General features: G+C 41.1%; 1 protein-coding gene across 1 annotated transcript in view; it reads left to right on the plus strand.

Moving 5' to 3' along the window:
* Window positions 1-20,952, plus strand: part of slc6a8 (solute carrier family 6 member 8) — a 43,332-nt gene continuing 22,380 nt past the window's right edge. Inside the window, exons 1-4 of the mRNA XM_082517708.1 lie at window positions 1-1,185; window positions 15,666-15,797; window positions 18,954-19,224; window positions 19,945-20,077. Coding sequence (XP_082373834.1) covers window positions 828-1,185; window positions 15,666-15,797; window positions 18,954-19,224; window positions 19,945-20,077 — 894 coding nt within the window. The 5' untranslated portion in view covers window positions 1-827. The remainder of the gene's footprint in view (window positions 1,186-15,665; window positions 15,798-18,953; window positions 19,225-19,944; window positions 20,078-20,952) is intronic.

Here is a 20,952-nt window from a genome sequence, read left to right on the forward strand (position 1 = left end):
ACTTTCTGGATTTGTGACCTCCTTTTTTAAAAAAAATTAAAATAAAATAAAAACATTATTAAATCATCTGAAAAAGAGTTGGCGTCATAAATAAAAGACCACAGTCTGGATCCTCGGCGGCACAGAGGAAGAATCACGTTTCTTCTGGTTGTGAGTGAGGAAGAGTGAGAGGGGCCGAGGATAAAGGTCCTGACCCGCTGTCTCTGAGTGACTGTTGGTCTGTAACTGGCAGCTGGCTGGTTTAGTGGGAGTCTGAGAGGAGGTGAACACGAGGTGTGGAAAACTGAGACTGTGAGACTAAAAGGAGAAGAATAACTCAGTCTTTAAAGAGACAAAACCTTCAAAATAACAGCACGCTGAGGGGGACTGGTGTTTTACTGGTTTATGTGGTACCTGACTGGTTGCTTGGACTTGAGTTTTGGGGACTTGTAAAAATACAAAAAGCCAAATTAAAGGGAAAACACCACCCAGCCTTTGCTGACTGGTATCTGAGTGCTTTTTGGACTGAGAAACTGACTTTAAGGATTATAATCTGCAGGAATTAAAACACTCTAAAGTGGGAATCACAGCTGATTATTCCTTCTGGTATCTAACTGGTGTCTGGGTTTAGGAGTGATTTAAAAAGACTGAAATCTGAAGAAAATAAAGGGATTCTAAGTGGGAACCATTGCTGACTATTCCTACTGGTCTGACTGCTAGCCTGAGTGGGAACTGTGGGGAAACACCTGAACAGAAATAAGAGATATTGCAGACAAAACCTGCAGGAATTAAAGGGGATACAGAGGCTGAATATTTGGAGCACTTCCTGACTGGTTCCCATTCTGTGAATGATGGAGAAGCAGGCTCTTCCAGCCTCCTCCTGCTCTCTGGTTCTCCTGGAGGAGACCAAAAAGAGCCCCATAACTCTCTCTAATGGGGGCGGTGGCAGTGGTTATGCCCCTGCGGCCGCTAATGGCAGCCTCGTCCCGCTGACAGTGGCGGGGACAGGCGTCGCTGGTGGAGTGGTGGGCACTGCTTGTGTTGGACAGGACAAAAAAGGTGGTGTGGTCAACGGAGCGGGGCCTGGTTACCAGGAGCGGGAAACCTGGACGCGACAGATGGACTTCATCATGTCCTGCGTGGGCTTTGCTGTAGGACTCGGAAACGTGTGGCGGTTCCCCTACCTGTGCTACAAGAACGGAGGAGGTGAGATGCACCACACACACACACCTGTACGGGGCATGTGCACATCCTCACTTTACCTAATGGTTTCTGCAAGATTGCTGTGAGACAACCAGTGAGACAGACACTTTTTTACTGGTATCCACAAGCACAGATTCTTAGATTTGTGCTTGTGGATACAAACTGTCCAGTTTTCGTGCTCTTGGATGTGAACGGGAATGCTTATTTTAATTTTATAAGCAGATCTTTTCCACAGCTTCACGTTTGTGTACATGGGTGTGAAGATTTTCCACTTTTAAAAGTTCACATTCGAAGGCTGGACACCACCAGACATTTTTTAGGGATTAAAACACACATGCTGCATGTTTGAAGCTGTACAAAGACGATAAATAATAGCTTAAGAGAAAAATGAAAGCTTTAAAGTCTTTTCACTTTAGAAATGAGGTGGGCCAGCATTATCCCACTCCCCAAAATGACTCCTCCTCTGTGTTTGTGCTGATGTCAGAGAACATCCAGAATTTTATCCTCCTCACAGGTCAGTGTAGGTTTCAGTTCACCTTCAGGTGAGTCCAGGACAGAACAGGAAGTTCAGTCTAACTGTGGCGTGGCGCTGGAGCTGAAAAACATCAAAAATAAACTTTTCCTTTCCGAACTTTTCCTTATGTCAGTCAAACCAGCTGTTTGAATCTCAGATTATTTTACTGAATAATTAAATTTGTAGCTGATGGGGGAGGAGCTAAAATACCAGGGGGCGTGGTTTGCTGTAGAGAGGCTTGGACTCAGTTTCTCAGTGACATAATTGGCTGCATGTGTTTGGATGGTGGCAGCGACATGTGTGTTATTGATCAGAGTGACAGCAGCAGGTTCAGCCGATCAGCTTCCAGCACAGTAACGTACGTGTGTGTGTGTGTGTGTGTGTGTGTGTGTGTGTGTGTGTGAGTGAAAAGAACCACAGCAGGCATACTGTTACTGCACGTGATGCCTTTTACCATATATAATACAACTGTGTGTGAGTGTGAGTGTCTCGAGTTAACTGACTTTTATTGAGCCTGATGCTCCTGCACGCTGCTGCAGGGTACATTGTAAACGTGAGGCTGGGCATGGACGCCTGCGTGCACGTTGTCACCTTCTCTCCAGTTTGAAGAGACTCAGTGAAATGTAGGCAAGCAAGACTTATATTCAAAGGAACTTTATTTCAAAAGAAAGGAATTAGCATCACAGGAGAAATGATTCAAAAACATGGATAAACCCAGGAATCTCCAAGCCTCACATCCAGTGGTGGTTACAGTTACACATCTGCACTGGTATTTAAATACCAGGACTGTCTGTCGATAATCTTAAAAGAAATCTAGTTGCTTTGAGCTCAGGCGCTTTAAAATTCAGCAAATCCTCAAATTTTAGACGCATTAATCAATAATCTAAACGTATATCAATAAAGTCACAAAAACGTTTGTAAAGCTTCGTTTTCTGTTTTGTTTGATCATAGATTTATAAATTGATTACAATTGATTACTTTATTTTTAAGTCACTCCAAACTGAATTCTTTTGGGCTCGTTGGACACTTACAGATGTGGTTTTAGGCGTTTTTCTCCCAGTTTAATTAAAAACTATTTAATTCAAATGAAGGTTTTTTGGGAGTAGAGGAGGTGTCAGCAGGTGGATTCATCACCTCTGTTTGTTCTGTCAAAGCTGAACTTTAGCAGCAGAGAAAGAAAGGAGAAAAAAGTTGGATCCTTTCACCTGCAAAGGTCTCGTTCACACAGTCGACCAGTCTGAGCTGGACGGAGAGGAGGAGAGACGGGAAAGGTCTGAATGTTCGCAGAGAGGAGGAGGAAGAGGAGGAGGTCAGGCTTAAATCACAGAGAGCGAAGAGAAGAAGTTCAGCTCTCACATTGCAGACCGTCGTCATGTGACTCTGTAAAGGTCACCTGCTTCACATCTGAAACCAAAGTTAAAGGATCATTCTGGCGCTTTTTCAGCCTTGTCAGCAGCCTCAGTTATTGCCTTCGTCTTTGAGAGACGACTGTGTGTTAACAACTGTTTAATGGAAGCCACAGGGTTCAACAGAAGACTGTAAAAGCTGTGTAATGATTAAAAACACCAGGTAGAACATCTCAGAGCTGATTAGGTTAATTAGTAACATGATTGTTAATGAAAAAAAGCATTCCAGAGACACTCTAAGCAGGACCTGTTAGGTTTTTATTTCCAGCTCATTTTAACATTTTAACTGCTAGAGTAGCTTTGTGTGACTCACTGCTCAAAATCATCCTTCTTTGCCTTATACTGGTCCTTGTCACACTCCCTGGTTTAGCTCCTCTCCCTTTTAGGCTAACTTTCTTTCTTCTGACTTTTGCAATCAGGAAACGAGAGAAAATGGCAAACAATAGCTTAAAAAGGGAATGTGCGAGTCTAAGAAGACTGTCAAAAAGGCCACGAAACCAAATGTTGTTCAGCAAGTCAGCAGAGAAAGATAAATTACATTCATTTGTCCTAAGAAAACACAAAAAGCCAAACCTGTCACCTCCATAGATGGTTTATTTTGTAGGATGCATTAAAATTTCAGATGACGTCTCCACATTTAGTTTGTTTCACTCTGTGTGTAAACCTGGTGACTTTGTGCACCTTCAGCTGATTATTGTAACTTGCATGCAAATCACAGTGTAGCATTTCATATCAGAACACGAGGTAAACGCACTGCACACACGCTCCATCGCGTTTGGTCTGAACGCATCATTCCTGTGTTTAGTCGCTGACTCTGATTTAAGATGTGCAATCAGCACTTTATGCACACGTTGCACCTCTGAGACGTCCCCATCAGGCGGACATGTGATCAGTGTTGAAGCCGAATCTTGAAAACTGTAAAGACCTGATTTTCCTAAAGGTTGTTTTCTCCACAAGAAGGGAGGGGCCATGCAATCACTTCTGTCTGCTCGTTTGTTCGTTCACAGTCTAACATCCACAGTTTTCAAGATATCACGGTTAAATTTTCTATGAGCTATCAATAACAGCTCGAGCAGATTTAATTTGGGTGTAAATCTGGTCAAGGCCAACATAAAACTTTATATTACCCATAATGTTTTATGGATCATCTTCAAACTTCACAACAAGACCTCGGGAGGCGATTTTGCAAACATCCCACACTGCATGAACAGACAATAAAATGTCAAGTTTTTACAGTTTATAGAAGGATTTTAGCCAATTCTGCTTCAATCAAATAGGTAATAATAATAAAATAAAGTTTCATGGTTCACATGAATTAGGAAACAGCTTTAGTTTCTATTGGATCATCTCGACACTTTAAATCAATACATCAGCCATTGATCGGCATAAACGCTTTCTTTGATCGGATTATTTTTTTAATCCTTGTAATGTCCTCGGGATTCCCATACACTTGTTTGCCATACACCTGGGGTCATTTTTGACCCGAGGACACACAAGGGTATACACCATTATAAGACACAAAAAGATTAACGTGCTACACTAGATTTCCATTTTACCGATGCTGACATCGGCCCTCGCGATTCACGCTCTCTTAGTGCTCTTGTGTCGTTTCTGTAAACCGGACGGTCTTGTAATGTTATTGCATATTCACGATCAATCAGCCGAATCGCTCATTGTTGTAACTTGTCTATGGGAAAATGCGCACATGCAGTATTTTGTGTTAGTGCGTGACACTCCCTGCAAACATGTGCAGCTCTCCTTTTTTTGTTTAAAATATTTGTTGCTGTTTATTCCTCCTGTTAATCTTTAACAGTATCTGGTTAAATTATTCATTCAGCTTTACAGTCTGGTCTGTAGCTGTTTTATCAATTTTTCCGCTTTATTCTTTTAAAGCTGTTCTGAGGAAGAAGGTTAAATATTCATAACTGATCTCGTCTCGATTTGCTGTTGCGTAGACTAAGCTGTAGACTAAGGCCAGGTTTTTGTAGCTACAGTATCCGGACGACCCATAAACGTGTCACATGCAGACAAACGCAAAGTTCCTGTTTCAAAAAGAGGTCGGCTAAAAAGACACTCGCTGATGTGCAGAACCTGCAGAATCGCTCATCCAGGAAGCTAACACACACGTTATGAATTAAATATTCCCAAATATCTTTGTGAGATACGTGTTTGAGTTTTACATCAGACAGACAAAATTTTATAAAACAATTGTTCGGCCAGCCTTTGGTTTTTTTTTTAAAAACACTGCTTCAAGATCTTGTTGTTGAGGGTTGAGGTTAGCTAGAGTTAGGTCAGTTTAAGATGACTGAAGGTGAAATGAGGTGAATCTTGGATGTTAAGAGGCTTGGCAAAGCATTAAATAGAATTTCTAGTACAGATAACGGTCACATGAGAAACTTTTAGCAAAAATGAGAAAACTCCTCATCCGAACGACCTCAAATATGGTAGTGAGCTCACCCTCGTCCCCAGAGAGAAACCTGCCTAGTTTAAAGTGGATCAGATGAACGGTCATCGAGTTAGACAAAAAGGGACAAATGGCAGTTTCCTCCATTATCAGTAAGGGAAAGTTTCTATATGTTAAATAAAAATGTTTTACAGGCTACTTTCTACTTTTATCTGAGTAAATGTTGTGTTTTACATCCTTCCTTTCACTCCTTTGTGTCCTTCCCTCATTCCCTCTGTCCTCTATCCTTTTCTGTCCTTTCTGTCTTCGTTGTCCAATAAATCCAAGTCACTTAGATTTATTATCCTGCAGAGCGTGTTCATGCTGCAGTCACCCTACCAAGGACACACACACACACACACACACACACACACACACACACACACACACACACACACACACACACACACACACACACTATCATTCTCTGCTTCAGTGATTATAAAATGACCTGCAGCTCAGTTTCATCTTCACAGATCAGTTCTGTCCTTCAGATCGCTCGTCCGTCTGTGTGCGCCTCTTCTGTCTTTGAGAGGACCGGCTGTAGTTTAAAAGATTCTCAGCGAGGACATTTTGTCCAAGCTGTTGTTTGTGAACGTTTGTGTGCATGAGAAGTGGATCATTTCAAGGTTCAGTTTGGTGATGAATATTATGAATTCCCTTTCTCTAATTCTTTCTGTAGAATTGAAAGGGTTAAGAAGAGGGTACCGGGATCCTTGAGGGCATTCTCCGAGTGCCTAAAGACTTACCAAAGGTCAGTGAAAATGTGCCAAGGGTCCTTGAAGGTGTTCCAGGGTACCATTGGGATCTTTCAAAGAATGACTTCTAGCTTCCACAGATCATTGAGGAGGATGCTGCGGATGTTATACGAGACATTTCAGTGTTTTAATTTTAGAAGGACATTGAGTTGAAGGCAGAAGACCTGGAAAGGTCAGTGAAAATGTTGCAGGAGTTCTTGATGGTTTTCTAAGGGTGCTGTTGATTTGAGACTCCATAAGTCCTAGAAATTCTCCCAGGGTTCAACCAAAGGCCTCCAATGGTGCTGCTGTGGTTTTTGGTGGTCCTGGGAGCATTTGCAAGGTTGGTTGAGATTATACTAGAACCTAAGAAAGATTTTTCTGGAACATTTAGGTTTTCCAAGGGTCCTGCAAAATGCAATTATTTGCTAATCATTTAAACTCTGTATATCTGATAAATAAACAACATATCAAATGCTGGAAAAGACCCTGGAATAATAAACAAACTGCATAATTAAGCTTGTTTGGAAACAGGGAGGTCAGCTGTTTATTTGACCATTCTCCAGTTACTGCAGTATTGATCTGCTCTGTAGTCAAGCAGTCTGATTGATCTGATCAGAAGTGATTGTTCCTGCTCTGCTTCATGACTCCATGGGAACGTTTTTTTTGGTGAGGTGTCAGGGTCGGAAGTCAACGTTGGATACAGATTTTGTGTGCGGGTGTGTTTCCCTGCCAAATGTGACATCATCATCCCTCTCACCACGTGGACCTGAGATTAACAGGAGTGGCCTGTAATCTTTTAATCCTGTTGACAGAGCTTGCTCCTCCTCCTCTCCTCTCCTCTCCTCTCCTCTCCTGGATTCAGGAGACAGACACTATCTCTACTTTTAAGATTAGACTTCAAACGTTCCTTTTTGCTAAAGCATATAGTTAGGGCTGGACCAGGTGACCCTGAGTCCTCCCTTAGTTATGCTGCTATAGGTGTAGGCTGCTGGGGGATTCCCATGATGCACTGGGTGTTTCTTCTTCAGTCTCTGTGTGTTTATACATTTATACACCTCTCTGTATTTAATCAATAGTTATTATGAATAATCTCTGAGGTTAGAATTTGGCAGCTAGTGTTTGTGTGATGTCACTGAGGCTCCTGGCAAGTAGACAGGAACCTGTTATCTCACTGTGTGTGTAGTTTTATGCAATCAAAGTGACTGATGAGTCAATTAGCTGGAGGTTTGTATGTTTGATATCAGCTATAGAGAATTTTGAGCTAATTAATGATACTTGGACCATGTACTACAAGGATAAAATCTATATTCCTATTTTAATGAACTGTTTCCATGTGAGCATGTATATTATATACTTTCACTAAGTCATGTGCAATTATTTAATAATAATCTATATCTTTCCCTCTTTTTGTATTAACTAGTTTAACCTCCAAACAAAATCTATAATAATAAGAAATGTCACAGTTGTGAAAGAGACCCAAAACATTTTTACCAGACGTGTTCAGGATGTTTCTATTGACAAACCAAACGTCGGCACTGATGTTTCACTGAAATGTTTCACTGAAATGTTTCACTGAAATGTTTCATGTATGTCAGAAATAAAAATATTTGATCAGTTGGTGTTTGCAGTTTGGAAAATCAGTTGAATTTAGGCTTATCTCTATTTGATTTTAGCCTGCTATAGTCACTCCCACTTCTCGTGTTACTGAGCCTTATTTAAGTAGCAAACATAATATCTGCACTCACACAATAATTGACCTTTTATCGGTGAGTTGGCAGATTGAATAACAGTTCATAAACCTGTAATGAGGCCGATTTGGATGATACTTAAGCTGCTTTCACACAGTTGCCCTTTCTCATACATGGCAGATAAGAGGAGATGGTCCACATCACTAATGGAAATGTTACAGTGAGCTGCTTGAGCAGACCAAGCTGAAGACGAGGCTGCCTCCTGGGCGCCTCCTGGGTGAGGTTTTCCGGGCATATCCCACCGAGAGGAGGCCCCCAGGCAGACCCAGGACACACCGGAGCGATTATATCTCTCGGCTGGCCTGGGAAACCCTGGACAAGCTGGATGGATGGAAGTTTAAATGTTTGTCTAAAAGGTCAACATAGCAGCAGACAACCACAGATTAAGAGTGTTGGAGTGTTTTTTCTCAGGTGTGTTAGTGAACAGTAGAGACACATAGACCTGCACAATTCATTCAGATACGAATTGGAAGTTATCAGGGCAATGACGAATCTCCTGCTCTGTCATTAGCCCTGTTATCAGTCTGTCAGTCCCTCAGCACGTCAGTGCTTAGCCCACTGACTTACCTCGGATTAACCAGCTTAGCTAGCTAACTGTAGCGCTGCAGCTTAGCGAGGTAACTGCAGCTGTGGCTCTATTTGTTTCTGACTTACTTTCAACTCTGAACTGACCACGTGTGGGACACGTTAGGTGACGCTACCACAGCACAGGGTGATATTATGCCCTTTTTCACGTTGGACCTTTTAACTGTCAGTCCTGTGGTTACTCATGTAATCATCCTGAAATCTTGGTAATTGATTGAACTGCAAACAACTGCACAAAAGCTAATATGTATTTTTTTAACACAACATGTGACTTTCATGCAACGAGCAATAAGCATTTATACAAATTTTACACATTTCTTTGATGTTTTCCCAACGACATAACATAATGTCTGCCTCTAACATTTTGGTAATGTGTTTCCATGTGTAGCTACAGTTTTGTGCATGTGTGTGTCTGCTGTGGGTTATCATCAGTTTGGCTAAATGTCAAGGTAAAATAAGATTCTAGAATTATATTCTAGATACAGAGAGGTCAAAGGCAAGATTGTACAATCTAATCAGTAGTCAAAAGCTGGACTCTTGAATCTTGTCATTAGCCAAAGATTAGACGACAGAATCTCATCAGTGGTAGAAGGCTGGACTGAAGAATCTCGTCAGTAGGACTCTTGAATCTTGTCAGATTGGTTAGTTTATGCACTGCTGGCGACTTCCACCATCTCTGATGCTATCAGTCTGAAAAATCGATTCTCACTGACCGGCGGTTCATTGTCAGCTAACTAAATGACCTGACAGACAAACTCGGCCCAGCTTACTTTGATCGGGATTTATCTGCGGCAGCTCTAACTCAATTTGAAAATCAGAATCTCCATAGAAGATGATTTAAAATCGAACTGTTGTTTTAGAATAACTTTACTTTCGCTAGCTGGATCTACTAAACCGACCGAGCTGCTCAATGCTGATAATTGTTCAAATAATACATTTAATTTTCTTCTAATGGTATTTTCTCAAAAAGCTTTTTCGCTTTGATCTGACTGCACATCTCCTGCAAACTGTATTCAGTCTTCCTTCAAAATAATTTTTTTTAATGCGTAATCTGAGTTTTGGCCAATAGAGTACAAACAATCTGTAAAAATGTTTTGGAGCCGTCAAACGCCTGGAACTTTAAAATTGAAATGAAGCATCTTATTATCACATTGCTTAATGCAAAGTTAAGTTGGTGTGTTTCAGTGCAGCTGACTGTGATGAGGCTATAGTACTCTGTAATCCCATTAACACTGAGTTACTGATGAGCTAACAGCATTACACCACTTAGCTCTGACCGTGTGTGTGTGTGTGTGTGTGTGGGGGGGGGGGAATTTTTAGCGAGCTGCTGGCATAGCCGACCCTCCCCCTTCCTCCATCCTCTCTCTCTCTGCAGTCATGACTCACTAGCAGCTTGTGTGTTTTCATGCTAAGCTAACCTTGGCTAACACAACAGAACAGTGTTTGACTATGAGCGGCAGCAGGCCTTCGCTAACCCACGTTGATTCACTCGGGCTTGCGTCATTCATCAGGTTGGCGTCATTCAACCTGTCGTGCGTCTCATACGTCATCAGCGGTGATGTGAGCTGCATGTGAAGCAGCCTCACTCTGAGAGCTGGTGGTGTGCACCTGTTTGTGTGTCATTGTGAGGACCAGTGGAGGTTTTAGATATTATGAGGACATTTGTGAAAAATGTGGACGGTTTTGGATAATGAAGATATTTGTCAGCACAGTGGACAGTTTTAGAAAGTGAGGGCATCTTTGGAAAAGGCCTTACATCAAAGGCCTTGTTGGATAGTGATAGATATTTTTTAATAGTGGGGATCAAGTTTAAGCTATTGTGAGCATTTTTTTTCCAATTATTGTGAGGACATTGGTGAAAATTGGACAAATCTTGTAGACATGTAGATTTAGATACTGCGAGGACATTTGTCAACATTGTGAACAGCTTTTAAAAGTACAGACATTTTTAGGGAATGATGGATACTGTGACTTTGTTTTCCGGAGGACATTTGTGTGGACATCTGTGGATATACAGTTTTAAATATGTAAGCTCAACATTTAGTTGAGCTGTTTGAGGGTTCAAACCTATTTTTAGGCTATAGATTAGAATACTAGCTATGCATGGTGTAAGCCAGGGTCCTCACAGTGATAGAATAACACATACAGTGGGGCAAAAAAGTATTTAGTCAGCCACCGATTGTGCAAGTTCCCCCACCTAAAATGATGACAGAGGTCAGTAATTTGCACCAGAGGTACACGTCAACTGTGAGAGACAGAATGTGAAAAAAAAATCCATGAATCCACATGGTAGGATTTGTAAAGAATTTATTCATAAATCAGGGTGGAAAATAAGTATTTGGTCAATAACAAAAATACAACTCAATACTTTGTAACATAACCTTTGTTGGCAATAACAGAGGTCAAACGTTTACTATAGGTCTTTACCAGGTTTGCACACACAGTAGCTGGTATTTTGGCCCATTCCTCCATGCAGATCTTCTCGAGAGCAGTGATGTTTTGGGGCTGTCGCCGAGCAACACGGACTTTCAACTCCCGCCACAGATTTTCTATGGGGTTGAGGTCTGGAGACTGGCTAGGCCACTCCAGGACTTTCAAATGCTTCTTACGGAGCCACTCCTTTGTTGCCCGGGCGGTGTGTTTTGGATCATTGTCATGTTGGAAGACCCAGCCTCATTTCATCTTCAAAGTTCTCACTGATGGAAGGAGGTTTTGGCTCAAAATCTCACGATACATGGCCCCATTCATTCTGTCCTTAACACGGATCAGTCGTCCTGTCCCCTTGGCAGAAAAACAGCCCCATAGCATGATGTTTCCACCCCCATGCTTCACAGTAGGTATGGTGTTCTTGGGATGCAACTCAGTATTCTCCTTCCTCCAAACACGACGAGTTGAGTTTATACCAAGAAGTTCTACTTTGGTTTCATCTGACCACATGACATTCTCCCAATCCTCTGCTGTATCATCCATGTGCTCTCTGGCAAACTTCAGACGGGCCTGGACATGCACTGGCTTCAGCAGCGGAACACGTCTGGCACTGCGGGATTTGATTCCCTGCCGTTGTAGTGTGTTACTGATGGTGACCTTTGTTACTTTGGTCCCAGCTCTCTGCAGCTTATTCACCAGGTCCCCCCGTGTGGTTCTGGGATCTTTGCTCACCGTTCTCATGATCATTTTGACCCCACGGGATGAGATCTTGCGTGGAGCCCCAGATCGAGGGAGATTATCAGTGGTCTTGTATGTCTTCCATTTTCTGATGATTGCTCCCACAGTTGATTTTTTTCACACCAAGCTGCTTGCCTATTGTAGATTCACTCTTCCCAGTCTGGTGCAGGTCTACAATACTTTTCCTGGTGTCCTTCGAAAGCTCTTTGGTCTTGGCCATGGCGGAGTTTGGAGTCTGACTGTTTGAGGCTGTGGACAGGTGTCTTTTATACAGATGATGAGTTCAAACAGGTGCCATTCATACAGGTAACGAGTGGGGGACAGAAAAGCTTCTTACAGAAGACGTTACAGGTCTGTGAGAGCCAGAGATTTTCCATGTTTGAGGTGACCAAATACTTATTTTCCACCCTAATTTACGAATAAATTCTTTACAAATACTACCATGTGAATTCATGGATTTGTTTTTCACATTCTGTCTCTCACAGTTGAAGTGTACCTCTGGTGCAAATTACTGACCTCTGTCATCATTTTAGGTGGGGGAACTTGCACAATCGGTGGCTGACTAAATACTTTTTTGCCCCACTGTATGTGTGTGTACGAAGCATACGGGCATTATTCTCTGAATGGACACAATGATTACAGCTTTTTAACGATCTAGAGCATTATTATTATTATTATTTAAAGATGACCTCAACTCAAATATTTGTTGTTTTAATGAGCAGGTATTCAATCAGGCTAAATCCACAACTGCATTTTTATGATTTTTCTTTTATAATGAAGGTTTTAATGTTGAAATATAATGACCTGAGGTGTGTTTATTCAGGCAGGGTTTTCTCATGTTTGTCTCACAGCTGTACAGGCAGGTTACATTTTAAGTGACATAACCTGGAATGATGTAACTGTAGCAGCTGAGCACGGTGCAGTCAGCCCAGGTTAATTCCTCACTACCTCACATTACCTGCTCCTGTTCTGGCTTATAGCAAGCTCTACCGTGAAAACCGAATCAGTGGCCGTGCTTTGCTTTAAAAGATGGCTGGTCTGGTTAAAAGACTTGCACACCCTGGACAGAACAGTTGATCAAGGTCGTACAGTTAGGTGGCACTTCAGATCTCTTCATAGAGAGACGGCAAACTGAAAGAGTTTACTATGAACTTGAATGTTCAATATTTACTAATATTTTTTGTTTTATGAAGACGATTGAAGGATTGATGGGTGGAGAATCTGAAATCAATATGTTTTTGTGCAAAACAGCTAGACAACGCGACTTGTTTATTTAACTTAAACAACAAAACTGTTAAAATCCAAGATTAAGGATTAAGATTTAATCTTCATGAAATTTAAAGAAGTCCAGTCATTTTCTTTCAAGCTCCTTAGACAACCATGACCCGGATGACTGAGAACCTTCACACACGTCTTTTTTTGTTTTTTCTTTTCCAGAATTCTAAAATTAAAGTCAGAATTCTGGGGAAAAAAAAAGACATGTCCACCTTTCCATTTCCAATGAGGATCAATGAGCTGAGGAAAATCTCGTGGACAGTCAGTGGTGCTGACAGTTTAAATGTCATTAAGTCAAATATTTGCAAAGGTTTGAGGGACAACATAAAACCTCATTATGTCTTGAAAAGAACCAGAGGCCAAAAACTGAAGGGTAGCATTAAGTTTTGGTCCCGTTGCTCTTGCACGACCTCTTTCTAGTTGGAAGTTTTGTGTTTTCTTTATTTTATTAAACAAATTAAGAACAACATTCAATCTGCTCTGATAAGGCTTCCCTCTAACGTTCCTGTAAATGAACACAACCCAGTGTTTTCTCCACACACTCTGTTCTCAGTCGCTGCTCTTCTTATCAGAAACTACTGCAGGCACATCAAGCCCAAACTTTGTTTTCATCTTAAATAATGGTCCAATTAGCAGTAAACAGACTACTGAAAGATGTAGTAAATCACATTAGGCTTATTCATTCAACGACTTTCACCAAGTGATTTCTCTGAAGGGAAAACTGCTATAAATAAATAATCAATAACCATAGCTTTCCCTCACTGCTCTTTACTGTGCATCTTTATTATTTCACTCTGCAAGTAAAGTCAAAGGAAGATCAATATTGAAATCTCCCACACTTCCATGCACGTTGATTACATCAGATGCAACATAACAGGTGTAGCTGGGGTGAAAGTGGGTTGCAAAGAAGCTTGCAGCTGTGCCTGATCTAGCTAAATCAGCTCAAGGTGCACGTGCTACTCGAGCTACCTTTGCACAGTACTAAAACCTCCACATAAAACTGATCTTGTGACTCACAGGGAGTTTATTTTACCCTCCTCTTTGTTTAAAACTTTAACCACATGTATATTGAACACTGTTATGACAGGAAAAACATCTGAATAATGTTTAATGTTGTGGGTTCAATTTCATGTGAAAAATAATGGAAAAACTTAATGTTGTGGCTGCCATCAGAGTGCTGCTGTGGGAGAAAGCATCTACACTGGTTGTAAACATAATAAAGTACCACTGAGCTGTTCCCTTAACATTGCAGTTATGATATGATGATAGTGGCCACCCCTCTTTCTTCTTGTGTAAGAGCTGAGAGCGTAATGGCAGCCGCTGTTATGTAACTGCTGGCACACAGCACCCCCCTCTCTGCCCCCTGCTCTCTCTCTCACCCCTCCAGTGTCATGCCAGTTTGATTCCATTCATACCAGTTCCTGGTGGCAGTGTGACCCAGTTACCCCTTGCTGTTTGTGTATGTATATATATTTGTGTGTGTGTGTGTGTGTGTGTGTGTGTGTGGATCCACCATCACGCCAATTAAAATACCAAAGTCGGAGCGAGAGAGTGAAGAGGAAGCATAATTGTTCATTCATGTCTCTCGCTGCAGTTCAGAGTGAAGGAGAGGAAACTCATTCATTCACTGTTTCTTTAGATCCATCAATAATTCATCACTGCCAAAGCATTAAAATGTGATTCTAACATGTACGGTTCATGTTACACTTCATTCAGTCACATTAAAACATCATACAGGAGCCGATTTCTGCTCAAAAGAAAACAAATGAAAGATTTAGTCGTTAAAATGTTTGAGAAGCAAAATAATTTTGTTTGATTTTATGATTATAGACATGCAGCTGAGCCTAACATGCAGAAATGAAGATTTATTGATTGATTCAAAATAACTTTAAAGAAGATTATTGCCTGTTTTGTTAAAACATTAACATTTGGAGAATCTCAAGTAGAAACAAATTATTTATGACTGAATAGTCATAGTCTTTATTTTAGGTCAGAAACTTGTGAAATAATCAAACAAGATAGTTTATCTATCTCAACAGCTCTAAACACAAGTTACTCTAATTCGCTTTAGTTTTTTTATATCTCAGTTAAATAAAATCCAGTGCGACAAAATCAAAAGGTTAAATATGTTTAAAATTCCATAAAAGAAAGTCCAATTAAGCAGAAAGCAATAATTTAATAAAGCAACTCCAGAAATAAAAATAAAAATATAGAAGGGAAAAGGTGATTATGACAAAACCGAACGGCTCTATGGAATAAAATGGCTCAATAAGGCAAACATCACAAAAGTCTTTGCGTTATTAAAAAAAATCATCCACTGTGCAGATGTAACGCAGGCTGAAACTGTGTGTGAGGCTGTAAACATGCTTCCACTGTGAGGGTTTCAAGAAGACTCGTACTGACCCATTCAGGTGGCTGTTAGAAGAACTGCTGAAATTTCATGAACAGGAAAACTGAAACTATATAATAAGCAGCGCATCTACATGCTGTGAGAAAACTCTTGATTTTGAAGAAGATTTTCTTGTGCAACAGTAACAGAACGGTTAGAGTTTTCAGATGTCTGAACGTCCCTGAACACGTCATCACCGATGACTCTGTCTCCCACAGGTGTGTTTCTGATCCCCTACCTGCTGATTGTGTTCGTTGGAGGAATCCCCATCTTCTTCCTAGAGATCTCTCTCGGTCAGTTCATGAAAGCGGGAAGCATCAACGTCTGGAACATCGCGCCGCTGTTTAAAGGTGCAGTACGCCACAAAGTGGGACTTGACATTTACCAAAACAAAACACTTTAGTAGGACTTTAACTACTTTTACATTTTTTTTTTTTTAAGTGAAATTTTATAATTCCACCTCTGCAGCGTAGCCTTTGGAATATTTGGCCCATTAATCTGATCATGGGAAGTTTTCTTGCTGTGTATCAATGTGTGTGTGTGTTTTTTTTTTTTTTGTTTTTTTTTATTACCATTATAAGATTTGATCAGATTATAAATTCCACTGCTAATCACTGCATTGTCATGCTTTTCAGTGAATAATAATGAGATATGCAGCTGCAGAAGCCTTAAAATCCAAACGAAGGAGATGAGTTGGACCTAAATTTACAGAAATGTTTGAAAACCAGAATGTCTGTCATAGATCAAAGGACAGAGCATAAATACAGTCATGGTTCGATTGTTCACAATCACAAGCATCTCATAAGTTTTCCTTCCCTGTTTTTAATTTCTGAAGATTTCGTTATTCCTAAAATCCCCCACTGGGGAAAAAAAAGTCCTGGGTGTGCCGCTGCAGACTCTGTTGGCTTCAAGTGCAAACCTGTCGTCAGGCTTTACAAACAGACCAAAGATATTTAAGAATTTTACATTCAAAGACTGAATAAAGGCACCGTGTCGTCAGATTTAGGTCAGTAGAAATGTTGTTGGCCGATCCTTATGAGCGGGTGAGTCTGACACGTCAGTCTGTGAGCGCACATTCAGCTTTCTGTGGAGGTTTATCTGCAGGTGGTAATCTGAGATCTGCTGTACGTGACTCCACACCCGTCTGGAAAACTGCGCACACACACACACACACACACACACACACACACACACACACACACACACACACACAGACTGTGCATTTGTGAATGTGCTCGTTTCCTTTAACTAAACTTGACCTTCAACTTATCCTTAACCATAAACATCTCTTTACCATAAAATTTTATCATTTATCATGATGTCCTCATAATGTGACTATTTAACTATATTTATGGCCCCACAACACGAGTATTACACACACACACACACACACACACACACACACACACACACACACTCAGTAATAATGCACGTCTTGTACCACTTAATAACGCTTGCACACTGCATTTTTCAGAGGGCTGATCTTTACAGGGGACCACATGACTCTTCGGCTCTATCAGTAGCTAACTTTACTACACCGGCCTCCCTTTGACCTTTAGTGCAGTATTGACAGAGCTCCGCCTTCACATTCATTCAGTCTGATACAGTTACAGGGAGCAACACCAACAGTCAACACCAACAGCTCATTCATCTGTTCTGAGAGTCTCAGCAGGAATGGAGCTAAATATGGAGCAGCAGGAGGAGCATGAGGATGCATGTAGCAGAGCAAAGAACGAGCCAATCACAGGCAGATTTAGTTTTATATATTAGAAAATACAAGGATGGACCTTAAATAAAATAAAATAAATACATTCAAATAGTAGCAGACAGATGTCCAAACATGCATGGAAACACATGAAAAGTCAATATTTGATATAAACACGTTTATTCTGCAGCTCTGCCTGAAGCCCTTTTCTTCTAATTTCTTTATGTAGTCTTTATGAAGCGCCTTGAGGCGACTTATGTTGTGATTTGGCGCTATATAAATAAAATTGAATTGAATTAAATGAAAAGATGAGCAGCGTCTGATCTGCCTAAAGGTTGAGTACTTCAGCCTTTTATGTCTTTGTGAGTTCAAGAAGATTTGGAAACATTTCTTTCTACTTTCAAACCTGTCATTTTTTACATTAGCATTTGTTTTTCAATGTCCTCTATAATTTTCTGTAGATTAAATTTCTTTACTGTTAACCCAGGGGCGAGGGAACTCCAGGTGTGTCCTTGATCCAACACAGCTGATTTAAATGGCTAAATGACCTCCTCAACATGTGCTGAAGTTCTCCAGAGGCCTGTAATGAACTAATCATTTGAATGAGGTGTGTTGACCCAGGGTGTTAGACCTGCAGGACACCAGCCCTTGAGGCCTGGAGTTCCCCACCTCTGGGTTAAGAGGCTATCATGGGATTAATTTTTGTATTTTTCCTCATATTTTCCTAAAAAACTGACTAATATCATGCTGTAAATTCGATTTCCCAAAATCATTCAGCACAGTTTGGCAGTAATTTTAGCAAAAATGGCAAAAACGTTGCTGTTGTTTGTATGTAGTCACTGAAAAATCCCGTGTGATCAGATTTTGTCCTCACACAGAAACTGTGGGTTTTTCAGGTTAGACCGTTACATGTGTGTTGGATGTGGCTCAGTTTATTGTTGGTCGTCAGAAAGAAAACACGTGGTGCTGGGATGTGGGCCACCTTCAGCTTGTGTTCAGTTTAATAGATAGAGTTCATTTAATTCACAGTGCAGTCTGGATTTTACTGACACGCATAAACTCAGAAATGTTTGTACAAACAGAAGCTTGAGTCTCTATGAAATAATTATTTATTGTGCAATGAAAGTCATCAAATGTACAAGAATAGAAACAAAAATGTTCTGTTGTGTGCTTCAGTCTTTGTATACTTTATGTATAGCAGCAGTCGGATGGTTTATACAGGCTGAAGACCAACAGTGTTTAACAGTGTGTCAGAATAGTCACACAAAAACTACAAAGTATAAAAGATAAGAGAATTTAATAAGCCAGTCCTGCGTCAGATTGGCGACTTGTCCAGTAGCCTGCCCCTCAGTCTGTGGTAGCTGGGCTAGCCTCCCACACGACCCTGATGAGGATAAGCAAAAGAGGATGGATGGATAGTTCAACATCATAACACATGTTTCAGTGAAGTGCATGCATGCAGTTGCAGGCTAGCTCTCTGTGCCCTGCAGTGTCAGAGAAGATTAGGAAAATATCTTTGTTGCATTTACAGAAGAAACAACCAAAACAGTTTTGTGAGGATCTGTTGCAAAATGACACATTTTCTTTGATTAACCAGGAGAAAGTATGAGTGAGCATCTTTATGCATCATACACCAGCAAGAAAAAAAGAAGAAGCGGTAAATGGTGACTAGACTTTAATGACCCCAGTCAGCACAAATAGAAACAAAGAGCTTTAATGAGCTTATGCTTTCATCTCTTTCTGTTAATAAACGTGTTGTTTTCCACCTGCTAAACTCTCCCTGTGCTCTCGTCCTCTGCAGGTCTGGGTTATGCCTCCATGGTGATTGTGTTTTTCTGTAACACCTACTACATCATGGTGCTGGCCTGGGGCTTCTACTACCTGATCAAGTCCTTCACCGCCACGCTCCCGTGGTCCTCCTGCAACAACGAGTGGAACACGCCCAGCTGCATCGAGATCTTCCATCACCAAGACTGCAAAAACGCCAGCTTTGCCAACATCACCATCGGCAGCAGCAACATGACCTGCGCCGACCTGGCCGACGCGCGATCGCCCATCATCGAGTTCTGGGAGTGAGTTTTAAATCTGAATGTTTCCAACTATTTCCTATTACTGAGGTTTGTTTTATATAAAATTCACAGAAGTATTTGTGACGTGTTATAATGGCTGAATGCAGCTGAGAGCCACAGACTAAGCAGGGAGGTAAGAATTAGAGATGGACTAACACATTGTTGGTGTGAATGTGATGACAGAGAAAATAACAGCAGACGTGTCCTGTAGTTATAGGTGAGAATGAGACGCTCACAGATGTGATGTGCAGCTTGTGAAGCTTGCAGCTCCTTTAATGGCCACTGGAGCTATTTTCAGCTCTTCGATCATGATGAAGGCTCACATGTGCTCCTGTTCGTGGTGAGGCTGTGTCGTCCTGGCACCTTATTAACACAACAGAGCAGCTAATGAGGTGAAGAGATGTTTGTCAGATGACTGAGCTCGTTAGATTTTCAGTTTCGAGTCAGTCAGCAGCGCGCCGGCTCTGAGGAACGAGGTGGCGATGATGTTAAAAGACTGTGAATGTTGTAGGAAGCGCTGCTGCTCTCAGCCAAATATAGAGTGCAGTGTGTGTGTGTGTGTGTGTGTGTGTGTGTGTGTGTGTGTGTGAGAAAATAGGCCCCCTTTAGTCTTTTTTTTAACATCTGCACAGTGTTTTCCGCCAGCTGTCTTTTGCTCCCGTGGAAAGCACAGATCTGCTCTGTGACTCTGACGCTGGGCTCTTTGTGATCTTCTCTGCGCAGAAACAAAGTGTTGAACATCTCGTCTGGTCTGGACGAACCGGGGAAGATGAATTGGGAGCTCATTTTGTGTCTGATGGCTGTCTGGGTTCTGGTTTACTTCTGCGTCTGGAAGGGAGTCAAATCCACCGGGAAGGTAAAACGTTGTTTTTTAAATGGAGTCCCAACCTGTGTCTAGCACTTTGTCACCTTCCCTGTTATATAACATATTAATATTATTATTATTAACTGAGGATCAGATCAGAACATCTGTATGTGAATGAGTCTGTGTCCAGATTATTATAACGAACCAAAACCAATTAAAAATCATAACTAGATGTGAAAAAACCCCACATCCAGCCTGAAGAGGCTTTGGTGCATCTTCGATGTCTCACATCAATTGTTGTCTTGTCTGAATTGTTTAAATTCTGCACCCATCAAACACACCCTACAATACTTTTATATACCACCCAAAGAGACTAACACTAAACATGTTTGCTCAGCACAAAAGTGAACTGAAATGAGCAAACCCACTCTGGAAACTAACACAACTGACAATGAATCAAAGTCAAGACGTCAGAATAAAATCACAATAACAAATTTAAAAAACCCACAAAACTTAAACAACTCCGGTCGGTGTCCCAGGAAAGGTTTACACAGTTAAGAATAAACAGAAAAGTCCCACGAAGGACACACAAACTGAAACGTGTCGAACAAGTAAACGTTAAAAATGTGTTCCAGTTTAACCTTCGAGTGACCGAGTCAGCTTGTTGTGACATTTTTAATCATCAGAACGTTTCCTGCCGCCAAGCTGGTAAGTTGGACGATGAAATGAAACGGCTATGATAAACATAAAGTAGAAAGTGCTGCAGGAAGAAAGGGAACATGTTTAATGTCCTTTATGAACCCTTGCAGTCATTTTAGTCGCTATGGTGATTTGTTTGCTTCACGATCAGGAAATAGACTCGATCTTGAGTGCTTGAAGAGAAAGTAGCTGGACTCCTCTTTGGCTCGTGATGTTTGACTAACAGC

This window comes from Aulonocara stuartgranti (genome assembly GCF_965226115.1).
Source record: "Aulonocara stuartgranti genome assembly, chromosome: 20".
Lineage (NCBI taxonomy): Eukaryota > Metazoa > Chordata > Actinopteri > Cichliformes > Cichlidae > Aulonocara > Aulonocara stuartgranti.